General features: G+C 48.8%; 2 protein-coding genes across 2 annotated transcripts; one reads left to right on the top strand and one right to left on the bottom strand.

Moving 5' to 3' along the window:
- The first annotated feature begins 4770 nt into the window (after positions 1-4770).
- Positions 4771-8035, top strand: CUNH22orf15 (chromosome unknown C22orf15 homolog). The gene is made up of 6 exons (XM_063225850.1): positions 4771-5435; positions 6211-6297; positions 6389-6526; positions 6758-6829; positions 6915-7082; positions 7591-8035. Exons 1-5 carry the CDS (start codon positions 5411-5413, stop codon positions 7052-7054), a joined length of 462 nt encoding a protein of 153 aa, XP_063081920.1. The 5' UTR covers positions 4771-5410; the 3' UTR covers positions 7055-7082; positions 7591-8035.
- Positions 8003-9878, bottom strand: Chchd10 (coiled-coil-helix-coiled-coil-helix domain containing 10). Its single transcript, XM_003477943.5, has 4 exons — positions 9718-9878; positions 9250-9469; positions 8312-8459; positions 8003-8213 (listed from the first exon to the last, which is right to left on the bottom strand). The coding sequence occupies exons 1-4, from the start codon at positions 9756-9758 to the stop codon at positions 8194-8196; spliced, it is 429 nt and encodes a 142-aa protein (XP_003477991.1). The 5' UTR covers positions 9759-9878; the 3' UTR covers positions 8003-8193.
- Between the last annotated feature and the right edge of the window lie 1397 nt (positions 9879-11275).

Here is an 11275-nt window from a genome sequence, read left to right on the forward strand (position 1 = left end):
AAGTTATTCAATCTAGGAATTTCTAAACCTGCCTACCCTGCCTTGCCCGTTCCTTTCTGCAGAAACCATAACGAAAGTTCCTCCCCACACTTCCTCTCCCTCTGCTTCCTGATCAATGGTAGTTTTACCTGGTGTAAACCCCCATAGCATAGGCACCTCCTTCTCTTGAGAACAGAGTAACATATAATATCATCAAGGGCACTGGTCTCCTGATCTGTTGACCTCACCATCCCTGAAGAAAACAATAAAACCAATCAAAACAGTATACTCTCATTTGTCCCCTAGTGCAGTCTCAATGTTTCGTAGGTTGCTGGCATCATGAAATTGTGAACTTCAGGGCATATGTCTTCATTTTTTTTCAGAGACATAGTCTTGCTGTGTGGTTCAGGTTGACCTTGAACTCACTATGTAACCGAGGCTGGCATCAAACTTGCAGTGATCCTCTGACTTCAGCCTCCCAGGTGCTATGACCACAGGCAAGTGCCACCATGCCTGGTCTAAAGCATACGTCTTTAACCACCCATGGGACACTGTTAAAATAGCTCTGATGTAGAAATATAGAAACCCTATGAACCAAATTGGACCGATGTAAATCTCTCCGGAAACTACACAGCTACACACTTTTCAGCACAGCCTAGGGGCTGCCTTTCATCGTGAAGTTTACTATTGTTGCAGGAACAACCAAAATATTAGTGCAAAAATGCTCTGTAGTCGATTCTGTAGAGAAAACAATGGAACCCAAATCCAGTATTTCATTTACAAATATGGATGGAGAGATTTATATTTGAACTACATCCTCAGAACCCAGAAAAAACTGTTTTGAAAAAGGAACCTATATTCACAGTGAAAGCAGTCAGCCTCAGCTTTCACTTGAAGGTCTGATGACAATCATGATGTCTTGAAATGCTAATAAAAGCTTCCAAGTAGTGGAGTGGGGAATACATAAATTACATGCTGTGTGTGAAGAATGGATCGCTTTGGCAAGAGAAAGCATATCATGGATGGCGGCAGCAGCTTCTGTACAGAAATGATAAGGAAGTTTGTTATGCAAAATCAAGTCCCCTAGGTCTCTGCTGGCAGACAATATATTTGTTATTTTAAAAATACAACTATTTTAAGTGGAATCTTTTTAATAATCTAGAGTAAGCCTATATGGTTTCCTTCAAAGCAAGAAGATACAGGGGTTCTAAATTACAGGGATCATTTGGGGCTAGTATGGCTTGAAGTGACTAATAGTAAGTGAAAGGGTTTTGGCCCAGATGGGACACTGTAGCCAGAAAAGACCTCAGCCGGAATCAGGGAGCTCCTGTCTCCCCCACCCCTAGAGATTTACCTGTAACTCTATCTCCCCCCACCCTTAGGAATCTGCCCCTGGCGCCAAACGTGTGCCAATGAAATACCTGTGCATCTCTAATGGCCCTAGGGCACTGCCCTAAGCTTAGGCTACTTATATTCCCCCACGCCATGTGTCCGCGAGAGAGATCGCTGGACTTCAGTGGCCAGGGTGTCAGTCATCTCTCTCCGTGTTCTCAGAATAAAGGCCTCTTTTTGTTTTATACTTCTCATCTTTTGGAAATACTTTTCATCTTTTGGAAATAATCCTATCGGTAAGAGGTCCAACATTTTTGTGAACGTGTGACATAAGAGAAAATATAACTCCTAACCTCCTAGATGTCAGATATGCTGAGTTTGTGTCCCCCAAAATCGAACAATTGAGTCTAAGGAACAATAGGGATTAAGAGTGGGAAAGATTTATGGGAAACAGCTCCTGAGAGACAGAAGGGGACCTGCATGCGGGTTGCCACTGAGCTTACTTCTCTAAGAATGTTTTATAGAGCAAAATCATGAAGTGGGCACAAAGCTATGAGGGGAGTACAACATGGGTCAAATGGTAATCAACCAATAGTATTACAAGTATAGCCTGTCATCTAATATTTTTTTTTTTTGTCTTTTTCCTTTTTATCGGTGCCGGGGTTGAACTCATGACTGCCTGCTTCCAAGGCAGGCGTTTATGCCGCTGAGCTAAACCTCCAGCCCCCCGTCATCTAATATTGATCCAAGAGGGAAGTAGTCATGTAGAAGGGTACACGGAAATAACAAAGGCATTTTGGGGAAGGAATGGGTCTGGATACTATGGTTACCCACCCGGGTGACTGTTACCTATCTGGGCTTTACTGGACTAGTTGATCCAATTATAGTATAATCTTAGGTTATTGCTTATCCCTGGGGGACACATGTAGGCCTTATTTTTCTAACTTAGCTATCTATAATACAATGATTCTTTAGAAAGTACTTAGAAGAAATTGGTAATGACCCTGAGTCTTCTTAAGGTAGAATGTTGAAGCTTTTTGGACCTTGGAACTGTAGCTGGATTTAGGACAATTCTAGAACAAAGCAGACAGACCCATCCCTGACACACACATAGTGGCCTTGATGCTATAAACAAGAACAGTGTGCACAGGCAACTTACTTTAAAAGGAGAAACTGTATAGTTGTAAAAGACACTAATTTGTATAAAAATAACTTGCTCAGCGCAAAACTACAGTGTTTTCATTTGGTACTGAAGGGGCTGGGGATTTAGCTCTGCAGCACGAATACCTGTAGCAATATTGTGTTACTGCATTTATTTATTTTAGTGGGGCTTTTTATGTTTTTTTATTGTTGTTTTCTTTTTTAAGGCAGGGTCTTGCTACGTAGTTCAGGCTGGCCTTGAACTCACTATGTAGCCCAGACTGGCTTCCAACTCATGGAAATCCTCCTGCCTCAGCCTCCTAAGTGCTGGAATTACAGGTGTGTGCTACCATGCCCAGCTTGTTACTATATTTAGAATACTGTATTGGTTTGCCAGAAGTTTTGAAACTATAAAGATATTACTTTCCCTGGATTTGTACTTTATGATTTAGCATGCCATACAGTGGGCTGGTTATGTTAACTGAAAAAATCAGTACCTAAGTGGAGCACTCTTCAACAGAACATTTAACAGAAGAAAAGCTGTTCACATCTTTTAGTATTTTATAATTTCTTAACTTATAAATTGTCATGTGTCAAATTCATGGTTTTGTAATTGCGAACACATGATACATCAGATTATTTGAATATAATTACTTTTTGAGGTAACTATGATCACGAAACATCTTTTTTTACATGCACAGCAGTACAGCATTTGACATGACTCAAATGATGTCGTGATCTGAAGCATAAACCCCGGGTACTTTCTGTTTTTAATTATGTGGTATCACTGTGGGGGTGTGATAATGTTGGGGGATGACAGAAAGAAAAGAATGATAGAAGGAGAAATTGAATGGATAAACTAAGTGCAGGTTTTATCAGAAATCTTTACTTTAGATAAATAGATGGTTGAAGAGTGAAAAGCAACCCAGTAAAATTATTTTGTTTCATGTTTTGTTGCAGACAGTTGTCAGCCACTAAATCATACACTTGAAACTTGGAATTTTTGCATACAGACTATTTCTGTTAAAGGGTGATTAGCTTTTGCCTTTATTTTGTAGTGCTTAATGTGATCAAGTTTTTTTTTTTTTTTTTAAATCAGTACCAGGGATTGAGCTCACGACCGCTTGCTTGCAAGGCAGGTGCTTATACCGATGAGCTAAATCCACAGCCCCAATGTGATCAAGCTTTAGTTGGCTTTCCTATAATTAGGAAATTATATTTCCTATAATTACACTTAATATGTGTAAAAAAAATCACACAAGCAGTATTAATTTATTTTAAAATTAGTAAGACTATACTTTCGGGGATCATTTCTATAGATGATTAAAAGTAGTTTTTTAAAAAATTTTAGTGTAGCTTAAGAGTTCTTAGAAAATTCATTAAAAGGTTCTAAGTCTGAATACATTGACAAACTGCAGTACATTCAGACAAAGGGACACTCCTCAGCAATAAGGAAACTATTCATACATGCAGCTTGAAATGCATCCTGCTAAATGGAAGCAGGCAGACATAACAGGCTCCATACTGTGTGGTTCCATTTATATAACATCCTGGGAAAGGCAGGGACAGAAAAAAGAGCAGTGGACACCAGCGACTAGGGTTGACTATGTCAACCTAAATAACTCGAGAAATTCTCTTGGGGAGAAAGTAACATTGCAATGCGAATAAACATACACATAATAAACCATGAGTGTATTCAAGGAGGTTGAGGCAAAGGGAAATTTTTAAAGATGAAATGGATATCATAAAATATTTTGCAGCAATAATCCTTGGCTACAAGTATCGATAACAAGCGTGGCGCCAGTCCAAGACTAAACACACAGTCGCCAGGCAGATGTCCTTGCAGACGCATTTCTGTGTGAGATTGTGGTGGCCTTTGCGCAAGACTGTGGTTCCGGCAGAGTTGTTGTGCATAGCTCTTATTGTCAGGCATATGTGTAAGGGATTTGCCTCTGGTTTTATTTATTTTGGAGAGGGTTGATTTGCTTTGATTTAACTACGAAGGCATAAAGAATTTGGGGGGTAATGCAAATGCTCTATATCCTGGTTGGTGATATTGAGATCTGTCAAAGCTCAAAAATACATTGGGCATAGTGACACACATCTATCATTCTAGCACTCTAGGAATTTGAGTCAGAAGAATCACAAGTTGGAGTGCCTCCTCAGTAATTTATCAAGCCCTTGTCTCTAATTAAATAAATAAATGGGCCGGAAATGTACCTCATTGCAAAAGTAGGTTCGATTCCTACTATTTCAAAAACAAACCAAAGAATCCCTCAAGTCATTGAAAAGGGCGAATTTTAATGTATGTAACTTTCAACTCAATAAAACTGGTAAGAAAGAGAAATACAGATGGAAGAGTGGAGGGCTGGGAGAGAGAAAGGGACAGAGGGAAAGAAAGCCAGCACGGGAGATACCTAGGTGTAGAGTCTGCACAGGTTGGTAAGGACACAAACACAGCCACTTCTTCCAGGCCGGGGGCTCCATCTCTTCCTTTTGGAGGTTGTGGGCTCTGAAGTCCACATCTGAGTATTCGTGGACCCCCAACTTGGAGCCTCTACTATCATCCGATCATAGCACCGCCTTGGGGAACGCCCACAGCTTCTGTTACCCGGACACTGGGGCGAAGGCATTTCCTCCCTAGAGGTTGTAGCGGCTCCCAGTGCCATGGAGACCAGCTTAGGAGCTAGGGGGAGCTCCTCCAGCTGGCCAGCTGAAAAGGGACAGGAGGCAGCCCGGGGGGGGGGGGTGTCTAGGAGTAACTGTGCAGGTGGCAGAGCTGGGACTCGGGGCTGAGATTACCCACCTATCCAACCTTCACATGTTCACGTCTCCCCAACAGGACCCCACCCTGGAGTAGATCTCAGGCCCTTTCAGGCTGGGGGAGTCAAAAGGTAGAGGATCAACATCCCCCCTCACCCTCTGCCCAGCCACCTATCTCCTCCCTGCTGCTGCAGCCATGTTTATCACGGTGATGTTTGGAGGTAAGTGGGGTCCCTTGCAGTGGGCGGGAAGGGACATTCTTTGAGGCGTGCCTTGCTATTCCTAGGGGTGGTGAGGAGGCAGTGGTGGTGGAAGGAGTACAGAGCAGGAAAGGATGGGAGTTTGGGGAAGCAGGTTTATAGAAAAACAGAGCAAGAGCCTGGAGACGGGAAACCCGGGCTGAGTCCTGCGTGAGTTCCTCCTGGGTGATCACTGGCCATGCTCCAGTGCAGCCTTTTAAAAACTGCAGCATCTCTTTGCCATTTGATCGGTGGTCCTCTAGCCTCAGTTGGCATCAGATACCTGAAGCTGCAGTTGCATATTCCCTGCCCCCCTGGCGCCAGACCACATTGCTAAGGTCTGCTGAAAGAGGCCGATCTGCTCTCTGGGAGGGGGAGGGCGTCGGGCTGGGTGGGCTGCTGGGCAAATGCAGGTCAAGCTTGTGCTCAGGGCATAGCTGGGTCCTGGCCATAGTGGGGGGACCTAAATAGTGAACCTCAAGCATGAATCCTAATCATTCACAACTCACAATTGGACTACTGTGCCCTAGCCACAGCCCTGTCCCCCCCCCCGTGGGGGGTGGGGCTGGAGGGAGAAGCAAAAGACCTCGATTGGGGGTAAAGTAGGGGGTGCTGGTGCTGGGGATTTAGCTCAGCGGCATAAGCACCTGCCTTGCAAGCAGGCGGTTGTGAGTTCAATCCCCGGTACCGATTAAAAAAAAAAAAAAACACCTACAAAAAAGTAGGGGATGCTAACTGCTCTGTCTCTGCCCCTCAGCTGGCCATTGTGAGTTGGTCAATCCCTGGTGCAGCCTGGTGACCCTCAATGCCCACCTGAAGCAAAAGGGGCAAGTACCCCCCGATGGTAAGGAGATGGGAAGCAGTCCGGGGTGAAGGGGCTGAAAGTCCAAAGGAAGGGGTGCCAGCACTGCCCCACTTCTCTCCTTGCTCTCCAGCAACCATTGCCCTCTTGGCTGAGGACGGCCACCTAGTGAGTCTGGGTGAGGACGTGGAGGGGACTTCCTCAACCCCCTCCATGGGCCATCGTCCCCTGCTGCATGAGCGAGGGACCTATGTCCTCGTGCAGATTATCAGTAAGTACAGCTCAAGACTGTCCTCTGCAGTGACATGAAATGTAAGAGAACAGCAGTTTACAGACAACCCAAGACCCTACCTAGTCCTCTGCGGCCAGGACCTAGCTCCAACCTATTCTTACCCAGGACCCTGTCCTGTCTCCCTTGCCCAGGCCAGCACAGATCCAGAGTAAAAGGCAGGTGGGGGACCATCAGGCTAGCCAGGGACCCTCTGTCTCTCCATATCCACAGGAGAAGGTGGAGCCCCCACCCGCTATGTGTCCCTCCTGGAGAACCTAGATGACTGCTATCCTGAGCTAGCAGGTGAGTGACAGGGCTGAGAGGGCACCCAGGGAGAGGGCACCTCTGCTCTCCAGTCTCCATAAGCAGGGCTTCCTGGGCCTTCCAGAGGAGTTGCGCTGGCTGTCAGGCCTCCCAGCCACAGGCAACAGCAGAAGGCGACGCACGGGCAATCGGCGAGGCCAGCAGGAGCAAGGCACTTCTTCAAGGTCCCGAAGAGTGGGCTCACTGCCATCCAAGACCCGCTAGCTGGGGCCAGGAATCCACTGTGAAGAAGGTATGGATGCCCAGAAAGACATGCCCAAGGGAAAGACATGTATATACAGAGGCAGACCCTCAACCAACCCTACGTACATACCCTTAAGAGGGAAGACACTGTGCCTTGAGATGGGTCCACCTTGCTGGAATGTGAGCCCCTGAAGCAAGAAAGTCCTCAGTGCTTAGATGTAGAATAGGGTATGACACATAGTAGGAGCTTAATGCACAGCACAGTACTTGCCTACCATGCACAAGGGGCTGGATTAGATCCCCAGCACCATTCTGTGTGTGTGTGTTTGTGTGTGTGCGTGCGCACGCGTGCTGGGAATGTAGCTCAGTGGTAGGGCACTTGCATGTGTGAGGCCCTGAGTTCCATCTCCAATACCAGGAAAAAGTGCATGAAGCAGGCTGCACTGGGTTCAAATGGCCTCTTCCTCTGTTCCAGCATGCCCCATGACTTAGCACACATTAGCCAAGTAGCCAAGCCACCAAGGTTGGTGGCTCTGACCTCTGTCTCATGTGATCAGGTGCAAACAGAGAGCAAACCAGCAGGAGTCCTCTTGCGGAACCTGGAATTACTGAGAAGTTGCATCAGCAAGAGGGGCAAGGTCACATACATGTGAGGCTGGGGTGGTGGTGGTAAGATGTGGGTGAGGATAATGGGATCCAGAGGCAGAAACAGTCAGAGTGAAAGGACACCTTAGAGGTAGAGACAACAGGCTCCCCCTTGGACTGCAGTCTCCAGAGTCAAATGGCCTTAGTGTCACCTTCTAATGCCTTTATCATCTTACTTTGGACTCCCCAAGGTGGTCTGTCCATGGCTAGCCACAGTGTACATTACAACAGGGTTCCTCCCAGCATGCCATAATGACACATCAATTTCCCTGACCAGCTAGGATGCTCCTGACAGTCAGGCCAGCAAGAGGGTACACATAGGGCTGTGTTCTAAAATAAACACTTTAATTAATTACATGTTTGTGTCTTGGTTTTCTGTGGGGTAAGAAGCCCCAGCCTTACTCCCAGGTACAATCTGTCATCATGGTCCGGCTGTCGGTGAGGGAATGGGGTGGGGGCAGCGCTGTGGCCTGGGAGCCATGTCACAGCTGATGCAGGAGTCCACAGCAGCCTCTTCAGGGCAGAGAGCTCAGACCTGTGGGGGTGGGGTACACAGGCTGGTGATCACCCTGCAGATGCAAGAAGGTCTACCCCCCACCCCAAAGGGTACTGGGGTAGAGTCTATTTGCTCACCGTGGTTGTACTTGCACTGCTTCAGGGCTTCACTGAAGCCTTCACACAGGGACAGGTCACTCTGAGTGGTAGAGCAGTCCAGGAACTGCTTGATCTCGTAGGAGCAGGGCCCCATCTGTAGTGGCTGGGGGGCAGCACGGGTAGGGGCCTAGGGGCACATTGCAAGAAGCAACAGTGTCATCTCAGGGTTGCGAGAGGGCTGCCTGGCTCTCCCCAATTTCTCAGCCTGGATGCCCACGGGTCTAAGGTATCTTGAATGACTTGGGGCTTGTCTGCTCCTGTCTAACCTCTGCTGCTCCATCTGTGAAACAGGGTAAGCTAGCAGCCTTCTCACAGGCACTCAGCAGATGCAGAAGGATTTTCCTGCTGCCTCAAAATGGGCATGTTAGGCAGCTGCAGGGGGAATAGAAGGTTCTAGAAAACCCTATATTAAGCATACAGTCTTAAGAGTATGAGCCCCACCCTCACAAGTTCTAGCACCTTCCTGGCACTGATTCTCATGACCCTGAGCCAGCTGCTAAGCAGCATTTGGATTTGGTTCAGCACTGGCAAGGCCCCAATGAGGGACAGGTCATCAAGGAACAGGCGTCATGGTCACACACTACCCTTCACCCTTGGCCCCCGTGGCCACATACTGGACCTCAGCATGACAACAAAGACTTGAGAAGGTCAAAATTCCTCTCTCCCACTAAAGTTAAGTGACCCTGAACAAGTCTCTGAGCCACACTGCCTTTAAAAAAAGGACCGGATGGTGTCAGTTTCTGGAGCCTTTGCCTCAAGAAAGAGGCAGGGTGAGCCAGTGACACTGAGCTCAACAGCAAAGTGAGCATAGCACCCTTCTTAGTCAAAGTTCCCAGCCGGAGGGCATTTGGGATACACCAGGACACTTCAGTGGCCTTGAGGAGTCCAGCTTCATTTGTCCTGGACCTGCTGCTCACCTGTTGGGCTGCAGGTTGGGCAGGCTCCGAGCTTCCCCCACTGAAGGCTCCGGTCAGGGCACTGCCCATGACATGTCCCACAGCTGAGCCCACGGCCACCCCAGCGGCGGTGGTTGCCATCTGTGCCATGAGGCCGGGCTGGCCCGACGGAGCAGGAGCCGGGGTGGCTGCAGAGGGTGGTGGATGCGCGGGAGGGTGGGCAGAAGCTGCAGCCGGGCGGCTGCGGGGTAGAAAGAAGCAGGGTTAATCCTTTTCGGACTCCTGGGGTGTGAGACGCCTGTAGCTCCCGGAAAAGATCCATCTCCTCCAGGGAACGCGCGCGACCTCGGTCTTAGAAGAAGGGTTGCGGCACCCCTCCCCCCCCACCAAGATGGCGCTATAGCAACCAAGGTCACCCCGTGGACGTCCTTGGAGGACTGCCCACGCTTCCCTAGCCCCGGCCCCACGGGACCCAGGTCTTCCTCACACCTGGCTGGCCGGGCGGCCGCGCTGCGGCTTCCCCGAGGCATGGTAGAGGATTCAGACGATACGAGCTGCGCGTGGACAGCGTCTGTAACTCTCGGTCAGAAACTGCAGCTCCTCCAGCAAGGGGGCGGGGCGGGGCTTCAAGGACACGCCCCCCTGGAGGCGGCACTCTTCCTAGCCCTACCCTCGTTCCCGCCCCGCGGCTTCTCCTTCTTCCGGCATCCCTCTGCTCTGCACGCTCGTCTCAGCTGCAAAGAGGTCATTGCTCCCTCCCCACGTCTGGCTCGACCTATGAGGACCGTACGGACACCGGCCGTTGTCGCGGATCGCCGAGGAATGAAGCAGGAGCGACAGGACCAGGTCTTTGTTAGAAGGACCACGGCAGGGGGGCAGGGAGAGAGACAACCGGAGGAAGAAGATGCAAGGTCGGTCTTCGCTCCCTACACCTGCGCACCACGTGGTCTCAGTTTGGGGTGGACTAGAGTGATCCATCCAAGAACTCCCGCAAGGGGGCGTCCAGACCCTTCTTTGACTCTTCCTGGGTCGAACAACCCGAGAAGCATCGGTGGGGAATGCAAGAAGGCTCTGCTTGTGAGAACTTCAGAGGACCCGCTCGCTGGGATCTTAACCACAGCGCCGGACCCTGACAGCGTTTACGCGGCATTCTGACTGCGTGTCTATCCCAAACGCTGCCTTTAGCCTGAGTGCCTAGACGTGCTTGTCCTGCGTTTGAATTCTTAGGTCTGGGGACTTTTTTTTTTTTTTTTTTTTTTTTTTTTTGGTCAATCACACTGACCTACATCCCCAGATCTTTATTATTTTGATACAAGGTCTCACTACGTTGCCCAGGTGCGCTCAAACTTGTGATCCTCCTGCCCTGTTTTCCCTGAGTGCTGGAATTACAGCATGGGCCATCAAGCCAGGGTCTGAGGCCTCAGGATTTTACCACCGTGGTTCCCAACTAAAGTGATGACAAAGGTGTGACTTTAGAATGCTTCCCTGCCTTTCAGGAACTTGAAGCTTTTTTTACCCACCCTGGGTAACTGCTATGCTTATACTATGACAGTGGGGCAGGGAGAGACCCTGATTTCTTTCCCTTCCTCTGTACAGACTGGTGTACCAGAAGAGGCTGACTGGCACCGGAAACCATCAAGAGGAAAAGCATCTGAGAGAGGGAGCTTGGCTGCCAAGTGGGGAGCAGAGGTCCCTCTAGGAAAGGGAGGGAGGAAGTGCTAGGGACAGGTGGAAAGCTGAATTATTAGGATTGGCCATGTCTGGTGGCACTCAGTTATAAGTGTGCAAAGCTTTTCCCCTACACACTGTTCACAAAAGTCACATACACTCCTGCGTTCTTACACTTACTCCTTTCAACCAGCCTGTGCAGCAGGGACCTCCCCTCCCCAGTCCTCTGATTCTCTCTGCAGTGAGGGTGATTGTACTTCTCAAGCACAGGCTTCCTATTGAGCTGTGTGTGTAACCTCCTTTCAGATGTGCCAGGCCTGCTCCAACCCCACTGTTTTGCATTTGTAGTTCCCACCCTCGGGGTTCCCATTGGCCAAAT

The sequence above is a fragment of the Cavia porcellus genome, unplaced genomic scaffold, assembly GCF_034190915.1.
Source record: "Cavia porcellus strain 051 isolate PalLab524CR breed Dunkin Hartley unplaced genomic scaffold, mCavPor4.1 scaffold_16, whole genome shotgun sequence".
Lineage (NCBI taxonomy): Eukaryota > Metazoa > Chordata > Mammalia > Rodentia > Caviidae > Cavia > Cavia porcellus.